A 20,052-nucleotide genomic window follows, 5' to 3' on the forward strand; every position below is an offset into this window, starting at 1 on the left:
ACAGCTGTCAAGCTATAGCATTTGATATATTGATTGCTGTCGGGGTGTAATGAGAATTTCAACAAATAAACTATGAAAAAAAAGTTTTAAAATTTGTGTTTGGTCGATTATTTCTCTGTTGTTACAATGCTAATTGGCATTGTATTTTACATCGTTGGAAAGCCTGTTTATTTACCTTCACAATGATGTCCAACTTGTAAGGATCATGCATTTGTGGGATGAGCAGCACAGCTGATAAATAACGGTAAACAGTGTATTCTCCTGTTGGTATTGACTCTTGTTTTGAGTTGTTTGGTGGATTGGATGATTGAACCCTCTATCAGTAACAAGGAACAAACAAGACATATTGGCTATTTTACACTTTATTCATTTAATACACCGTCAGGAGCCTCAGTAGTGGTGGAAGATCCATACGCAAGAGTTCAATCATCCAATCCACAAAACAACTCAAAACAAGAGTCGGTACCAACAGGAGAATACACTGTTTACCATTGGCAGAGCATTTTGGCAAATCTTTCTTGAGCGCTACCCATATAATCAGCTGTGCTGCTCATCCCACAAATGCATGATCCTAACAAGTTGGACATCATTGTGAAGGTAAATAAACAGGCTTTCCAACGACGTAAAATACAATGACAGATAGCATTGTAACAACAGAGAAATAATCGACCAAACAAAAATTTCCAAACTTTTTTTTCCGAGTTTATAACAAAAAAGTGTTTTTGAAGAACATTACCAACCCTAGCTTTAAGCGCACTATTATAAGTAAACAAAATATCTGACAATAAAACACTTTACCCGAGGCATATTTGATGTGCATGGCTGCTGGCTATTGTAAACGGGACGTGGCGTAAGATGTAGTACTTGTATACTGATGGATGTGATAATGTTAATGTTTATGTAAATAGCTGTGCGGCTGATGAGACTCAGCAGATGGGTGCTGAATTATTGAGGACTGGAGAGTTTCTATCATGTTCTGGTCCGGGCTGCGTTCGCCTGGTATGTCTGTTTGAATCTGCTATTTTCATGTGCTTTCATCATGTCAATGCAGTTAAGGGCATGCAGGCTTAGTGTTTAAAGCAAAGCTTGATGTGAAGATTTATGAAGCGATCTGATGGCAGCTGGGATACTCAACAGACACACAAACTTCAGAAAATATTCTCTATTGACTGGACGCCCTCCATGATTTCTACCTTTTCCTGTTCAATATTCAAGACTATTGACTGAGTTTGAGGATTGCTTGAAGGCTGGTGTTCAGTATGCTATACAACGATAGTAGTAACATTATAGTGAGTCAACATTATTGAAAAATGAGGTCATATTTAAAAGTACACATTTTCTCTCAGATTAACAAACAATTGAAAAGCTGTGTTGGTGATCACGTCTATCTTTAACTCCTTAACCTAACATTAAAAAGTACTGTAAACCATAGACTGGACTGCCGCTTTGAAGCCTCGAGATCGGCATTTTGTCTGTCGCTGTTTTGGTTTTTGTCCGTCGCCATCTTGGTTATTTGCAACCAGAAGTGACACAAGAGGGTGGAGCTAAGCACAACCAAATTCTGAATAAGATATTACGACGCAACCGAAAAGGTCATAATAATTAACTTTCATGAAGTGAAAACACACTGTGAAAGGGTTAAAGTTCTAAGATGAAAACACGGACAACTCCCAGGCCAGACAACGCCGTGGTAGCGACCTGTCAATCACAAGGTAGCCCCGCCTTTAAGCATTCCCTGCTTTATGGTGTATCTGACTCTAAATGGGACCATAATTTACTAAATGAACATCATGCTGTATTGAAGAAGACTTGAAACTAGTGATTGAGACCATAAACTCATGTTTACAATGTTTACTGAGGTAATAAATCAAGAGAGAAGTAGACTCATTTTCTCATAGACTTCTATACAATCAGACTTCTTTTAGCAACCAGAGGAGTCGCCCCCTGCTGGCTGTTAGGAAGAATGCAAGCTTGATGGCACATCAGCTTCACTTTTTAGACTCCGAAGTTGCCCACTGCTGTAAACACACCCACACAGAGTAAACTTTATGACCTGACTTCACTCCCTGCGTGAGTTGAAGATTAAAACCAGCAGTAAAATGCACGAGACGCTTCCGTCTGACTGATCCAGCCTCACCTCCAGTCTGATTGACACCAAACACGTTTGCAATTTGTGTCTGCTAAACTGTTCCTCTCAGTAAAAGTAAAACGAGCTCCTCTACTGAACATGGAATATGACAACCACAGGAAATATATTATGCATAATAGTATTTCAGGGTGATCACTTGTGTAATTGATTAACAAACCAATGTTTAACTAAAGATGTGAGATCCTGATTCTAATGACGATGACAATATGCAGGGCTGCATTTAAATAATGACGCAGATTCTGCAGTTTTCTGTATCGACACGCCTGCACCATAGTTCAATAGTTGCTGGATGGATAACTTCAGTCAAACAGGTCAAAGATGAATTACAACAGGTCATTCCAGAGAGAGAGCGTTCCTATCGGCTGTACATTCAACGGAGGCAGCTGTCAATCACTCACAAACTCCGATCAAACGGTCAAACTAGGCAACGCTGATCAAATATGAATCAATATTCTCTTACTGTGATGCCTATTTCTCTTCAGAAACATCTGGTAGTGTACTGTTTAGCTGTAAAATTAGAATTATTTTACAGCTAAACAGTACACTACCAGATGTTTCTGAAAACATTTGAGGAGAGAAACAGTCATTACAGTAACAGAATATTGATTCATATTTGATCAGGGCTGCCTAGTTTCACCATTTTCCTCCGGTCGGTGAAATCTTGCAGATGCCATTAGGAGCACCGGAGGACACCGGAGGACCAATAAGCACATGATTTTTTTTTTCAGATTACCTGTCTCATGCACTACTGTCAGAATATAGTGACCATTTTATAAAAATTACTTTTTTAAAATCAAATTTGCTCCAATTCTACCTACTGCTGCTTTAAACTGTCCTGATGATTCTCATAAATTACCTTAAATTATTACACAGCGTTGTTGAATACTCGATTCTCATTGGTTAATCACAGCGGTCTGTTATTTCTTTATAGCAGACCGTTGCTATCTGTAACAAACCATTGCTATGGACGCAGTTCTGATGTCGGTCTCTGGCGGACCGTTTTTGTGTCAAAATATTGATTTCTAAAGTAAGTAGCTGTGTAATAAGCGGGATAATGTTCAGCTAGCTGGTCATTGTTGTGAAAGAATCCCCTTCAGGGCAATGAGAGAGCGCTCTGCGCCCTGTCAGGGTTTCTTTCGCTGTACATTATCCCTCACCTAAAGGTCAGTGTGGTAAAGCAGCCCGAAATCCTCAAGATGATGATGCAGTTCATTTCAGTCTTCTTCATCAGTACACACAAAACACAGTTAATATATGTGGACATCAAAAGCATCTCATTTGAAGCATTCAGTGTGTAAACTGTTAAAATCTTTTACTCCAGACACACGGAGACAACCGCACTCAGAACGTGAAAAGAAAGAGTCCCAACCATGTGCAAAAGTAAACGAAGAACTCTTTTATTCTTTTTTGTTCATTTTTATATATCTATGTTTAGCGCTTTTTTTTTCTTCTTTTTTTTTCTACTCGAGTCCTTTTAAAAGTTTGTCATCATGCTGGGTGCAGCTTCAGTGTTGGTAGTACATGCAAGGTTTGTGGATTTTGTCGGTGGAGGTTTTCACACATCGGACAACTAGAGGGAGGGAGAACAAGTGGCTCTGAAACCCCCCCCGGTGGACGAGCACCGATCACTCTGGAGGCGCCACGAAATTAAAATAAAAAAGAAGAAAATCCCATACAGGCGCAGCTGCAGGGCGTGGAGGAGGGGGTGGGGGTGGGTGGGGATGGGGGGGCACTGACCATCATCGAGGATTCACAAAGGGGGTTAAGCGGAAGCAGTTCAGTTCTTGCTGTGATAGTCGCCATCCGATCCATAAACGGGGACGGTTTTTTATCATGACATCATCAGTTGACATCTTTAGTGCAGTCAAAAGAAAAAAGAAAAAACTCTAGAAGCAGGCAGTCTTTAGGGGGGAAATATACAAAAAAGAAGACAAAAAAAACTTTGCAGAGAGAGAATAGAACAAAGACTGGAGGGGCAGAGGAACTTCAGACTCCTGTTTGTGATGGGGTGACATTAAAGGAGACATCAGGAGTATTGCTTGTGACTTTGGTCTGGGTCTATTTGTCGGGGGGGTGGGGACGGGGACGGGGGCTCTGGATCCAAATTTCAAGGTTTCTACCTTCAAGTCAACTCTGGTAGAATCCCCCTTTCCTGCTTTTCTAATACTGACACATAAAACAACCAAATAGAAGTCAAAATAAAAAAGGTACATATATGACATCACACGTGCCAGCTTGTGGATGCCACTTTCAGCTGAGGCACCTTACAGTGCATATTTTTTTTTTTTTCCTTTTTAACATTGGTGGTGGCTACAATGGGGATGAAGCCTGTTAACCCCGGCAGTGTTAGTGCCATGCTTTACAGTGTCCAGTGAGTCACACAGAACCACTAATACTCAGGAACATTAACATCTTCACAATCCCAATCCAAACAGTTTTTTTTTTTTTTTAAGGATGGGATGATTGTATGGGGAACAGAATTTTGTCATTTTCGTTGTTCCTTATATACAGAGAAGTACTATACTGCAGCAATAATGATCGCAGGTCACAATATACACGTGGCCACTGACAGCTACAGATGCACTAAAGAAGCCTGACAATTTGAATTTCCCCCATATTGAATGGAATACACAGTTTTTTTTGTAGCAATCAAAAGTACATTATTCAGTGGATATACAAAAACCAAACAGTAAAGGGTTGATTTAAAAAAATAAAATAAAAAAAAATATTGGGGCAGAAACACACATGGACATCATCTTTGGTGAAGACTCCACTGCTTAAAGACGTGTGAGCACACACACACACTGCAGATAGCACACACATACGTACGTCTCCTACAGCTGGGAATAGGAATTGACCGCAGTTACTTGGTAAAAAATTTCCTCATTTACACATCTGGACATGTACGCACTCAGGGCATGAAGGTCAGATCACAAAGGTCTTCTTGAACTACGCAGCTATAATGTGTTCCTGTAAGATGTGGAAGAGAGGACGACGGAAATGACATCACACTGTGATACAGTTGGTTGTAACCTACCGACGGCTACACGTTATTAGCATACAACGAGTGAGTCTGTTCATGTTCCTCTCGGTGTTTTCCCATAGACTGTACATAAAGATGGACGACATAGCTCCCCAAAAGTGAAGCCAAAACATCTCAATCGCCCCCTGGTGGCTGGCTGCAGTATAGCTCATAAATCCCGCCTCTTCCATGTTAGCGGATGGGACATAGGCCAAACTAAAAAGTCAAAGTACACGTCAAATTAAAGTTTTCCCAAATATGGTTTCTGTCATTTTAGGTAGTTCTCATCACGCTGATGTATGTTCGAGTGTTTATTTTTCTGATAAGTTTGGTTTTAATGAGTTATTTGATGCTATAAAAAGGGGGTGAGACGTCATGATTGACAGCTGCTCTGAGTCAAGTAGTCGGGAATTGTACGAGAGAGGAGATGCACCTTTAACTTTCCATAACTGTCACCAGTCTGTAACAGAACATGTGTCAGTTTGATCATAAATGTAGTTAAAGGGACTATTTGTAACTTTCAGAAATGCTTCTTAACAGCGACACCTGTGGCCGTGAAATCAACGAAAGTCAGCGTCGGGCTCGCGCTTGCTCGCTCTCAATATACCTGAACGAGCATCACTCAAAACAGTGAGGCGACACACGTCAGCTAAAACCACAATATCACTCTATATTTCAGCTGCTTGGCAGTAATGTTAGCTGACCAGACGAAGGTCTCTCCATGAACATGATTTAGATCTGATCCTAGTGTTGGCTTTTCCTACCTAAGTGCAGGCTGATGCAGCGGAGCTCTGCAGCGTGTCTCCTCTGCTCTCTCCGCCCGCAGCCGGAGACACCGGCACCCGGTCGGTAACGAGAAGACAACGTAAATCTCTGTAGAGCTCCGTCACTTCACAAGACACGGAAAACCTGTTGGTCTGGAGGAGCTGCAGCAGTTATTTCTGCACAAACGTCCACTGTACATTCACTAGATATTCTCAGAGCTAAACTAACTCTTCTGCAGTGTGTAGTGAGCGCGCGTTCACGTCTAGAGGTGGAGCGAGCTGAGCTGTCTGAGTGAAGGCGAGCAGGCAGAGGAGGAGGGTACAGCGGCTACACGCGAACGCGCATTTGCGAGCGCGCATGTGTGACGACCCGCTACATTTATGCGCGTACAAAGTTACAAATAGTCCCTTTAAAGAGATATTTAGTTGTTGTGTCTTTCTAGCCAAACAGCTACCGTGGTGCTAACGTAGCAGCTAGGTGGCATCATGTCGTTACTCTGTACACATGACATCTGTTGCACGTCTGTCCGTCCTGGAAGAGGGATCCCTCCTCTGTTGCTCTTCCTGACTTTTTACTTTATCAATTTAGATAAAGATTAGATAGATAGATTACACTATTGCCCCGCCGACATTGTCTCTCCTCCTCTTTCATACACTCTAAATACCACCCCCTACTGTATCCCTCTCTCTCCCTCTGATACCTGGTTGTTTGCACTCCGGCAATATTTGCACTATTTGCACTATCTGTTTATATCCTGTTTATTTTTGTTTAAAGCTTATTTTGTATTTTGTATATTGGTAGAATTAAAAAAAAATGTATTCTTATTTTATTCTAACGTTTTTATCTATACTTTTGTTATTATACTGTTTGACTTGCACCAATATAACCAAAGCAAATTCCTAGTGTATATCTCTTACACCTGGCAATAAACACAATTCTGATTCTGATTCTGATTCTGAGATATTTTCCAAAGTAAAAGTCCCTAGAAGTGTATGATGTAACTTTTTCCCATGGTAAAAAAATTAACAAAAATCACAATAAATCGTAATATTGAATCGCAGTACTTAAAAATCGCCATACATATCGAATCGGCACCCAAGTATTGTGATAGTATTGAATCGGGAGATAGGCGTATTGTCTAAGTCCTAAAAAAATATCAGGAGGCAGCTCCCATAACCCGGATATTTTGGCTTCACGTCTGAACAGCGAGAGGAAGTGAAGACGCGTCGTCCATCTTTATATTTCTATACGGTCTACGGTGTTTCTAAAGAGAATTATGTTGGGGGGATTACAACATGTTTGCATTTCAGACTATCACTACATACTGTCGTATCGTGGCATCTAGTGAATGTAACTTCACACACTGGATGTGGCACTACAGCACATAGACCATGCCTTCTATTAAGAGCTCAACTGACTATAGCTACCATGGATCCCTGCCACGAGGTGACATAGCTACAAGATCTGAGAGGTCTGCTCAACACTATTTTCACTGCAGTATTATCCCCAATCCTCAAATGCCCAATCTTAAGAAAAACAAAGAACATTCCCCCCCACCCCCCCCGAAACAAACAATCACAAGAAATCTAGAAAATAGAGACAAATATTCAAAGCTGCCTGTGGAGGAAGATGCTGGCATTCATTCAAAAATCATTCACCGATGGGGCGCACAGGGCTCTCCGCCACGCGTCTTCTGCTCTGTAGGCCTCCCAGTTCAGTTCCCATGCAAAGCCATGGCTTAGATCAAGGAAAAATACAACGTGCAGCACCTCCCAAAGCTTGTCCCAAGACCCAGGCGAGGGGAGGCGTCAGAGGGGGGGGGGGGGGGGTTGCGATGCTCTCAACATTACCCCCCCACACACACACACACTGTTCAAGTATGAAATGAGAGTGACATAAAATAACTTACAGAACATATGCACGGATTAATGAACAAGACATAAAAAACAACAAACTGAACTGCGGTGACGCCTGGCCTGGATATATTCTGTCCAGTCAGTGAATCAAACAGGGCCACGATATTTTGGAACATTGTCATCTTTAATACAGGGTCTAAGAACACGTAGTCTCATCTAAGGAACGGACCAAATAACACACATTAAATGTTTATAGAACTAAGTGACTATTTCTTTTCAGCACTAGATTTACATCCTGAAGATTTATGCATCTTTAAATTAAAGTTCGTCATTCATTTTAGCAACGTTTTTTTTTTTTTCCCCAGGTCCATACACATTGGTTTTTAGTTAACAAAGATCCTGTGTTTCTAGGCTACATTTCACCCTAAACTGGCTACACTCCATCCAGAAAATAGACAAAAAGAAAACTGCATAATTTCAACTCCCACATCTACGGCATAAAAACATGGATTCCAGTTTTAAAACAGAAAAAACAAGTAGATAAAAAAAACACCATCAGTTAAAATCAAAAATTAAAAAGGACAAAAAAAATCAAGAATATGAGAAAAGACATGGTGAGGCCGAGGTCCTCTGAGGAATGACAATGATGAGCTGTGAATGGTTTGTGAAACTAACGCACGTTTATTTCCACAGTACAGCACGTGCGTGCGTGCCGACACATGGGACGGAGGTAAGTGTCTCTGTGGGCTGGTTGTTAATTGGGGGGCTCTCTTGCTTTCAGGCCTGGGTCAGGGGGGAAAGGAGTGGGGGGTTTTAGGAATCCCTTGGTCCCCTTGACTCAGCTCAGGAGCACAGGGTGAACTGGTCTTGCTCGCTGGGCTTTTTCACCCAGGCCCCCAGGCCGGCCTTGTGGAAGGCCTTGATGAGTGCCTGCTTGGCAGAGTGGTACTCTGTGGCTGCCTGCTTGGCATCATGGTAAGAGCTGGGCTTGAGCACCTTGATCCACAAGATGGAGGACAGCTGAAAGAGAGAGAGAGGAAGAGAGAGGTTACGCTCTGGATGAGCTCATAACTAGGGCTGGCAAAGTTTACGCAGTAATAACACGTTAACGCAAATTCGTTTTAATGCCACTAATTTCTTTAACGCAATCGATCTTTCAGAGGTTTTAGCGGGCTAGAGTGAAGATACTGATATATGAAACTAAAAAACCTAAGGAATCCATTGATACCAACCATGTCACACTAGCTTGCTGCTAAGGAGGTTGAATTACACTCCAAAACTTACGCCGAATTTTAGAGTTGAAAAACTGTCTTGGCCATTGTGGTATATTTTCAAGTCTTGCACATGACCGAGAGGCCATAAGGGTAAACACATGGGTAAGAATCATAAGTGGAGAATATGGTCACAAGATATGACATGGGGCTGAAAGATAAATATGTAGGACAAAGGAGCCATGCATGGTTATGTAGGACAAAGGAGCCATGCATGGTTATACGCTCAGCTCAGCTGTTACATGCCATGGACCCGATATAAGGAGGCGCGAGAGCTCCGAAGGGAGGACTCTCAGATTTGACTTGAGACCTCCGGACGCTCTAGACGTTCGTTATGACATTTGTTGCTTGTTTGTAATAAACTCTATTATACCAAAAAGAACAGTGTCCGCGAAGCATCCTTCATCATCACTTCAACAGCACTGTCGCAGGAAAGAGACTACACCATTTTCAAGGGGTCCCTTGACCTCTGACCTCCAGATATGTGAATGTAAATGGGTTCTATGGGTACCCACGAGGCTCCTCTTTACAGACATGCCCACTTTATGATAATCACATGCAGTTTGGGGCAAGTCATAGTCAAGTCAGCACACTGACACACTGACAGCTGTTGTTGCCTGTTGGGCTGCAGTTTGCCATGTTATGATTGGAGCATATTTTTTATGCTAAATGCAGTACCCGTGAGGGTTTCTGGACAATATCTGTCATTGTTTTATGTCGTAAATTGAGTTCCAATAATAAATATATACATATATTTGCATGAAGCAGCATATTTGTCCACTCCCATGTTGATAAGAGTGTTAAATACTTCAGTCAGGACCACTTTAGTCAAAGAACTTTATTTACATGCAGTAATATATACATTTATATTTGGCGGTATGGCTCTGCTCTGGGATCTCCCTGCCCATCCACGCGCATACGTGGATCCACGAGCCTACGTGGTAGCATGAGACAAGGAGAGCACTCCTCCTTGCCCTTCCATGTGCACACATGGAAAGCCAAAGGCAGGGAGAGCAGCAGCAAAGACCCCCCCGGGTGCAGAACAGAGCCAGCATCAATAACACAGAATGATATTGGTTTAGTCACACACATTATTAAAGGAGGTGGTGGGGTGGAGGTGGGTTGCGAGCGGTTTTGTAGAAGAAGCAGCACAGGTGGCCAGGTTGAAGGAGCTTAAATAAGGCGCCCTGTATGAAATTTGCCAATGAATGCCTAGAAGGGAATCAGCTGATCTGTCAGATGATGCGTCAGCTGATTGGCCGGCCTAAGATCGGCCGCCATCAGCCGACAGCTGTCACATGAGCAGCGCTTGACTTCATGGCCTGCCTGAACTAACGCTACGCTCGATTTGACAAATCTCCCTTTAACGTACATTTTGAACAGATACAAATGTGCAATTAATTTATGATTAACTATGGACAATCCTGCGATTAATCGCGATTCAATATTTTTTAAACAATTGACAGCCTTCGTGTTTAATAAAAATGTTAAAATTCAACCATAAAGAAAAAAATAACAACGTTAACGACGTTAAAGGGTAACTTTGGTATTTTTCAACTTTGACAATATTTTCCCATGTTTTTGTGTCTGACTGACTAACAGGGACAACAATTTCTGAAACTGGTCCAGTATTGATGGAGATGTACGGTCTGCAGCAGGATGCTATTGGGGCAAGCTGGCAATGTTATTTACTTCCACTAAAAGTACTTTTTCCCCCCAAGATTGTTATTAGAAGTGTCTGACATTATGCGAGGAGTCTCGCTCAACGAGAAGTCTCGCTCTGAAGTCTGGCAAGGTGACGTGTTGCCGAAAGACAACGGTGGAATAGTGGAAAACATTCATGGTGGAAACGTGAGAAGCAGCCGGGCATTTTCTTGTGTTGGGAGTACAGAAAGCGTAGCTCAGTGTTATCTAAAAGATTTTCCAATGTTTCATTTCTCTGTAGGGTTCTTTCCGTAATATTGTCAGACACTTATAATGGCAATCTGAGCCCGTCGGTGGCAAAAACAAGCACTTCTAGTGAACGCAGCGTTACATTGATGCTGCTCAGTTGCCCCTCGCAACTTGTTTGGCAGCTTCCGGTTACAGCGCTATCCCTCGATACTGGACCGATTTCAGAAATTGTTGTCCGCATTAGTCACTAGGACACAAAAACATGAGAAAATAGGGTCCAGGTTGAAAAATACCAAAGTTACCCTTTAACTTATACCCACAGCATCAATTGTTGATGTTTCAGTTCATATTTGATCAGATATCAGATCTCTGCATGTGGTCTGGAAACCGATCATCATACTGGAATTCAACATCTTGTTTGACCTCTACAGTCTCTCACTGATGCCGTGCAGGTACCACAGCTCCTTTTACTCAATCTAGGGATGCACAGATACCGATACCAGTATCGGGTATCGGGTCCTATACTGTGCTCTTGTACTCGTACTCGTAAAACGGCTCCGATACAACGGCACCAATACCACTTTACGGCAGCGTGACGTCAACCTCTTGTCAGCATCTTTCAGGTACTCACGCTCCACCTCCCTGACGGTGCGGGCGAGACGGGCCGGTGCTGTGCCCGATCCCGCTGGTCCGGGATCCCACCTCAGGTGGCCCTCACTTTCATTGCACCACAGGGTTTTGCTTGCACCCTCTGACTCGCCCATGCGTTAGACTCCTAGAGCCGGTCGCAGCGCACCGCCTCGTATGCGGGACTCCCCAGCCTGTCGTGTGTCACTCACACCCTCCAGCTGGCTGTTAACGAGGGTCTTTTGGCACAGAGAAGTACTCGTATCGGTACTCGGTATCGGCGAATACCCAAATTTAAGTACTTGTACTTGTACTAGGTCTGAAAATGTGGTATCGGTGCATCCCTAACTTAATCCATTTTAAACTTCAGGTTTGCTTCAGGCTGCTTTTTGTGACATCTCGCAGATCACACAGTAACACAATTTTCTTAAACTGTTATCCAACATACGATCAACAAAACCTGACTGGATGATGAACCAGTGACTAAAACAACAGCAGCCCACACACTGCTGATGAATAATGGCTGGGTATCAACTACTTTACGGTATGGACCGAAATGCTTCATAACAACCGAGTGCAGTGTACCTACCTTGCAGTGTAGGCGCACCCAGCGGCTGTAGAGGGCGTGTTTGCAGAGGCGTGAAGCCCGGCCCATGTCGTCCTTGCCCGTGGTTGCATTGATCACCTCCAAGGCCAGATCGCCCACCGTCCAGTTCACACTGAAGTTGGGCGCCTTGCCTGGCTGCCTGGCCTCTGCATTACTTATACCTGGAATCAAACACAACGGGGGGTAAAAGACTGAGCAGCACACCGAGCCAAAAATACAGTCACTGTCCAATGAAAAACATCTAATCTGATGTACAGAATTTAATGATTTTAAGTTTTTCAACGAGCTTAAGGGATTCCTTTATGGGTTGTGAAAATTCTGCCACTTCTTAAAGGGATAGTTTGGGTGTTTTGAAGTGGGGTTATATGAGGTACTTATCCATAGTCAGTGTATTACCTACAGTAGATGAAGGTTGGCATGCCCCCAGTTTAGAGAAACAGACAGGAGTACTGACACGGGAGAAATGTACTGTACTGCTGTGGACGGGGCCGGCAGCAAAACATACACCTAAAAAAGGCTCACCTAAAAAATCAATATCCGTTTAAGTGTACGTTATATTAGGAATATTTTCACTGCTTTATCTTACCGTCAAACAGCCCTTTCCTTCTTCTTTCCGATGGGGAACTGAACTGAAAGTGAAACTTATCTATGCTCTTTTCCAAGCCACCAGACTCGCCATCGGCAACTATTCAGATTTTTTTAGGTGAGCCTTTCTTTTAGGTGGCTAAAATACATTTTGCTGCCATCCACAGCAATAGGCTATATTGCTTTGCTCCAGTGCCGGTACTCCTGTCTGTTTCTCCAAACTAGGTCATCTACTGTAGGTAATACACTATGACTATGGATAAGTTCTCCTTATTACAACCTCTTCTTCTTCCTCATCCTCTTTCAACCCCACTTCAAAAACACCCGGACTAACCCTTTAAGCTAAATAAGCCACGTAAAAACTCTTAGAGAGTTTTCTTAGCTCATGAAAAGTTTTGGAGGTTATCGCAGGACAACGACGATATGTTATAACAGACTGAAATATTGAATATTTTCATGTGGCACCACTGTCCACATTTTAAGAACGTGTTCCCAACATTGTGTTAAGACCCCTCAAAACATAAAATGTCTTCAAGCTTTCGAGCGGAAAAGGGACTGTAATAAGATCATTATTTTCTTTCTGCGTCCTCCAAAGCTTCTGTGGGAGACCCAGAGGAACTTAACCTCCTGCTAACCCGCTGCATGGATGTATTAAACAGTGGATGAGGTACCAAACCTGGCAAGCCATTCCTTCAAATGACAGCTGCTCCCACAGCTATAACAGAAACTTTTTTTTCCTTGCTTTTATTTTTTGTTTGTGCTACTGAGTGAAGACAAAATACCATCCACCCAGGGGGGACTGTGAGGTCAGAGCCGGCTCTCTTCCAGCACAGTACTGGGCATCAGCCTCCACTGTATCTGAAGCATAAATGGGAGATATATGGCTGCCATAAATCCCGGTGTCCTGCTCTTGGGTGTATGTGTGTGTATTAAGCTCCTTGGTTCCATTTGACAGCACTTGTGGCAGGAGATGATTTAAAGGGGATGAAATCCTCAGCGCTCTAACGCCACAGCCCTTCACCGCTAAAAACTCTCTAAAGCGGAAAAGGTTAATAACCCCCTACTATTATCTCCTTTACCCGACATTTAGAGAGCAACCAGGGAGGAGGAGGAGGAAGAGGAGGAGGAGGAGGAGGAGGAGGAGGAGGAGCATGGGAGCTGCACATACTGTAGCTCCGGGCCATCTGATAAGATGCCCCTTGTCAACCCTAAGATCTAAAAAACTTACCACAACGTCGCTTCAACTGTTTGATTTTGAGTGTTTAAATCATGTTATTCCTATGGTCTAAGACAAGGGTCAGCAACCTTTACTATCAAAAGAGCCCTTTTAGTAAAATAAAATAAAATAATAATCTGTCTGGAACTGCAAAACATTTGAGTATTGTGATGAAGGTAACACAGTTTATAGTCTAAGTATATGGTATATAAGTCTAATGCAGTGAGGGCCAAAGAGACAATGTACTACGGAGTATTAGGGCCACATTGACGGAAAAAACATCAGAGATTTAAGAGAATCAGAGAATAAAGTCATAACTTTACGAGAAAAAAAAGTCATAATATTACGAGAATAAAGTACTAACTTCACGAGAAAGAAAGAAAATAACACGTAAAATTACTACTTTATAATATTATGACTTTATATTCATAATATTACAACTTTTCTTCTTGTAAACCTATGACTTTATTCTCGTAATATTATGACTTTGTCCTCGAAATCTCAGATTTATGTTTTTTCCTCAAAGTGGCCCTAATACTCCGTCGTACCATAGACCTACAACAATGATAAATAAAAATGAAAATGTAAACAAAAAAAGAGTAAAAATCCACAGGGAGCCACTGGAGAAGGGCTAAAGTGGCTCCGGAGCCGCAGGTTGCTGACCCCTGGTCTAAGACAGCCCAAAAATATCAGTAAACATGAACAACTCTCTCCCAAATCCAAAAACTAGAGTGCTAAAACTCAAACTTGTGATGTCATAGGATATAAAGTGTGGAGCTGCTCTATATACAATGAATGGGAGACTGATTTTTTCTTTTTTGTACCCAAATGAGCTTTATTCTATTGTAGTGTTCTCAGCTGTGAAACAGAAAATGTTCCCATACTCCGAACATCCCCCTGGGTGCTCTCAGTGTCATCTGGAACATCTCTCACAATTCATTGTCTATGGAGCAGCTCCACACTTTATACCCTATGACATCACAAGTTTGAGTTTTAGCACACTAGGGCTAAATGAGAGTTAAAGTGGCAGTAGGTAGAATGTTTTTGGCATCATTGGGCAAAAAAAGTCCATAATAACCTTTCAGCATATTGTAATTAAAATGTTCTGAGAGAAAACTAGACTGCTTCTCCTCATGGCTCTGTTTTCAGGCTTTAAAAAATCTAGCCCGTGACGGAAGACTCTGACCAATCACAGGTCATTTCAGAGAGAGAGCGTTCCTATTGGCTGTTCATTCAATGGAGGCTATCACTCGCAAACTCAAATATGAATCAATATTCTGTTACTGAAATGCCTATTTCTCGGCTCAAATGTGTTCAGAATCATCTTGTAGTGTACTGTTTAGCTGTAAAATGAGAAAGTTTGCTCCGGCTGGTGGGCGGTGCTTGGTATTTCCTCAACTGATCTCAACATGGCGGCCGGGTCACAAACTTTCTCTTTTTATAGCTAAACAGTACACTACAAGATGTTTCTGAACACACTTGAGGAGAGAAATAGGCATTACAGTAATAGAATATTGATTCATATTTGATCAGCGCTGCCTAGTTTGACCGTTTGATCAGAGTTCGTGAGTGATTGACAGCTGCTCAGAGACGGCAAGGCTCCAGCTCTGCTCTGATTGTTTTTTTTCCTCCGGTCTGTAAAATCTTGCAGATGCCATAAGGAGCACTGGAGGATACATGATTTTTTTCAGATTACCTGTCTCATGCACTACTGTCAGGATATAGTGTTTAATCATATTATCTCCGTTTCTACCCACTGCAGCTTTAAGGACAAAAAGGTTTATCAAACTTAACATTTCTTACAGGAAAATGTTACATGCTATTGTTTTCCAAAGACCCTCAGACTGAATGCTACATCTAAATATGGAAACTCAGGAAAAAAAAAAAAAAAAAAAAAAAAAAAAAAAAAAAAAGAAACACTGCAGGAGCCCCGGTCTTTACGGCCTTTTAAAAAGGTCAAGCCAATGATGAAAATTTACACAAAATGATAAACTATTCAAATTCCATGGGAACTAGGTAAATGTCAGCTCGGATCAAATAGAGGAGAAAAGCAATAACTGTCTTCCTGCTGTGGACCGAGCAGTGAGGTGGATAAATGTGTTTACTGCTCAGGATCGCCGTCTCACTCTCTGATATTTAGACGGCTGGAGTTTGATTGGCAAAGATTAACGAGGAGATCCCCTCAAAACATGACAGTGTGAACACATGGACATGCTATTACTTCAGCTGGAGTTCTTGAGAAGTTAAAAATTTAAGCAGAAATCTTATGAGATTTAACTCCACATCAAAGCAGGCAGGTACTCACCACTGAGTAGAGGCCTGTTGAGGTTGAACTGCTGGGGCAGGTCCTCGATTTCTGCGATGCGCTGGTACATGGCCCTGGAGAGGTGGTCGGCATGGTAAAGACTGCCGAGGATGATGCTGGAGAAGTAGATGGGCTCTGTGAAGTAGCTCATCAAAGAGCCCTGGATGCCCACCACATTCCACCTGCAGAGGGAAACACACACACACACACACACACACACACACACACACACACACACACACACACACACACACACACACACACATTAGATAACCTTGACTTTAAGTATATTTGTCGTCACATTTTAACCGCATTCTTGTGGTGATTATGAACCTCAAAATACACTCGGAGGTCTATCTTTCCAAACACAGGTATTCAGAAGATAGCCACGTAGTCACATCGGACCAAACAAAATACCTTGGTCCAAGACTTTATTCACATTCATATATAAGAAAACATCAATTACATTCAAACCAGTTGCATGACATCTCGATTCCATAGCTACAAGCTGCATTAGCTAATTAGCTGAGCACTGATTCTCTTAGTACTCTCAGTTCCTCTCTCCGTCTCTCACTCACTGAAGATCCTTTCAGACCCTACGCGAAGACGACATTACGCTCTGAAACCCTTGTTTTCTCCGCGTCGAGCAAAGCCCGACTCTGGGCGCTGCTCTGTTTGATTTGCACAGAACCCGGCGGCTTTGTGTCGCAAGCAAGCCCCCCCAGGAAGAACGGCAGGCTGTGAAGCAAATTTTCGTAGCGGCCAAAAATACTTTTTCCCGTAGACTTACATTGGGAAAGAGACGTCTTTAACTCGGCGGATAATTTTGTTTCGAGGTAAATCAACTTCCCAGTATGAACTCTCTAATAGCCCTTATTTAAATCATTAGGTCCTAAAAGTTGTAAAATTCACTAATAACCTTCCTCTGTTCATGTGAATGAGACCGAGGCTGGAGCGCGGGCTTGGAGGCGGAGTTAAAGGTACGCTACTGCGCCTGCTCTACGGGCCCAATGGATGCGGAAGAACTCATAGGAATGAACAGGAGCCCGCCTACAACGCTGTATCCCGTTCTCTTTACACATCTATGGCTTATACAAGCTGTACAGTGCCAGAAACAGATTGAATTGAGATAAAAAAAAAAAAGGAAAAAAGATGTGAAAAATTGCCATAAATCGGGAGAAATACGAGGGAATTGTGACCCTGGGGAGAAAACCGGGAGAGGGCCGAAGTCTCTCGGGGAAATCGAGAGGATTAGAAGGTATGAATGGTAGGCTTGTGTCTATGTTAAAAGCGTTTAATTGGACGAGAAATTTGTATACTCCCGTGAGTGCAGAATGAGTCGTCACCATTTTAAAAAAAATTATTTTCCAGGAAATGACAAACTTTAAAATACCATTAAGAATACCTACAGAACAAATCTTTTGTCATTGTTGGGCCAGATACTGGCGTATAGGTGACGACCAGTGCAATAAATACAGTATGTGACATGTACATCTCTTTTTTTGTCATGGGAACTTTAAAGGGACTGTTTGTAAGAATCATTTATTTCTGCACAAATGTCCAATGTACATTCATTAGATATTCTCAGAGCTACACTAACTCTTTCTTCTGCAGTGTGGAGTGTGCGCGCATGCACGTGAGAGTTAAACGAAAGAGCGAGAACAAGCGCGGTGTGTGAGTGAAGGCAAGCAGAGGAGCAGAGTATAGCAGAGACTCCGGTCCTGGAGACTAAAGCTACGGTCTCCCCCGCGTCCTCCGACCGCCGCCAACACTGTTTAACAGACTAGATACAGATCACTAGATAGAACTTTGTGGTTTTGGTGCTTCCGTGTAGTTTGTGTTGGAGTCTGAATCTGAAAAGCGTAGCCACACACGGGGGCGCATGGGACACCGACCCGCAATGATTTATATGTGTAAGAAGTTACAAACAGTCCCTTTAACCATGTTCACCCAGACTCTGCGGTCTGTATGACATACATGAAAAGGAGAGAAAGTTTAAGCATTGAAAAGTTCAGAGGCTGAATATACATAGAAATACTGTATGATACGATAGTGTGGTACGTGCGTAAGTGGACACACACATTCAGCCACACAAGCAAAAATATAGAAGTACATAACCAGCCAATGCAATCTAGCACACACAATCACTCACAATCCTACAGTTGTGTACACTCTGAGGTATCCAATTTCATTTTCAACAAACTTCTGTGTATTTCTATGCTGTGTCATTAGCCATCTCTCTCCCCAGTCATTTTCCCATTGACATGCTCTATGAAGCATCGCCGGCCCTACCTCACTGAGAGAGAGAGAGAGAGAGAGAGAGAGAGCGAGAGAGAGAGAGAGAGAGAGAGAGAGAGAGAGAGAGAGAGAGAGAGAGAGAGAGAGAGAGAGAGAGAGAGAGAGAGAGAGAGAGAGAGAGAGAGAGAGAGACGGTGAAAGAGAGTGTGAGGGGTGAGAAAATGGGCGAGAGGGGAGGGGAGAAAGATGGCAGAGAGAGGCTAAATGTGAGCGTAGATGAAGGGAGAGAGCAAACACAGAGAAGGAAGGTTGGTGTACTTTTCCCGACCCTCTGTGTGGCATTCAGCCCCAAGCCCATCGGTAAGTAAGAGATAATGTACAGCGAGCCGGTCATTTTAAAAGGGGTCCCTTGACCTCTGACCTCCAGATCAGTGAATGTAAATGGGTTCTATGGGTACCCACGAGTCTCCCCTTTACAGACATGCCCACTTTATGATAATCACATGCAGTTTGGGCCCAAGTCATAGTCAAGTCAGCACACTGACAGCTGTTGTTGCCTGTTGGGCTGCAGTTTGCCATGTTATGATTTGAGTATATTTTTTATTCTAAATGCAGTACCTGTGAGGGTTTCTGGACAATATCTGTCATTGTTTTGTGTTGTTACCCAGCAAACATGTGATGTCAGGAAGATGTTCAGATCATGTCTGTATAATGTCCGTCAGTCCAGACCCACTTTGTACGTCTGGTAGATGTGCAATGCGGGTTCAATATCTGGACCCCTTTTGGATGTCTGTGGACGTGCAAGAATTTATATATATATATATATATATAATATAATTAAAATTATATAATATATATAATATTAATTATATATAATTAATATTATATATAATTTAAATTATATATATTATTTTATATATATATAATTCACATTATAAATATATATATAGACTTTCACTATTGACGTCCAATTGACATCAAAAGTTGAACGTTAAAAAGACGTTTAAAAAAGACGTCACAAAAACTTTCATTCTGGCTCCTCAGTGGCTGCTTTTGGACGGTCGACAAAGACGTTAAACTGACGTCTTTTGGACATGTCTTTGCTCAGTGGGTAATTGATTTCCAATAATAAATATATACATACATTTGCATAAAGCAGCATATTTGCCCACTCAACACCCATGTTGATAAGAGTATAAAATACTGGACAAATCTCCCTTTAAGGTACATTTTGAACAGACAAAAACATTTTTGATTAATTTGCAATTAATCGTTATTAATCATGAACAATCATGCGATTAATTTAATATTTGAATCGATTGACAGCCCTAGTTTCTGTCTTTTTTTTTGGATTTGTTGATATTAAGAGAAATATTGATCAGGCTTTATCCTTTAGGGATCACTAAAAATTCACAAAAACAAGACACTGACAGTACGATGATGAGCTCTTCTCAGTCTGCCTCTCACTCCAGGCAACCTGAGAGTGTGTGAAATTACCAACACGGCCCCAGAACAATG

The 20,052-nt window shown here is 42.2% G+C and overlaps 1 protein-coding gene across 3 annotated transcripts in view; it reads right to left on the minus strand.

The window, feature by feature from the left end:
• Positions 1-6,752: 6,752 nt before the first annotated feature.
• adarb1b (adenosine deaminase RNA specific B1b) overlaps positions 6,753-20,052 on the minus strand; it is a 176,173-nt gene continuing 162,873 nt past the window's right edge. For all 3 annotated transcript variants that reach the window (XM_074658178.1, XM_074658179.1, XM_074658177.1), the window contains 3 exons: positions 16,297-16,478; positions 12,173-12,351; positions 6,753-8,812 (listed from right to left, as the gene is read on the minus strand). In XM_074658178.1, coding sequence (XP_074514279.1) covers positions 8,636-8,812; positions 12,173-12,351; positions 16,297-16,478 — 538 coding nt within the window. In that variant the 3' untranslated portion in view covers positions 6,753-8,635. The remainder of the gene's footprint in view (positions 8,813-12,172; positions 12,352-16,296; positions 16,479-20,052) is intronic.

Source organism: Sebastes fasciatus, chromosome 14 (genome assembly GCF_043250625.1).
Source record: "Sebastes fasciatus isolate fSebFas1 chromosome 14, fSebFas1.pri, whole genome shotgun sequence".
NCBI lineage: Eukaryota > Metazoa > Chordata > Actinopteri > Perciformes > Sebastidae > Sebastes > Sebastes fasciatus.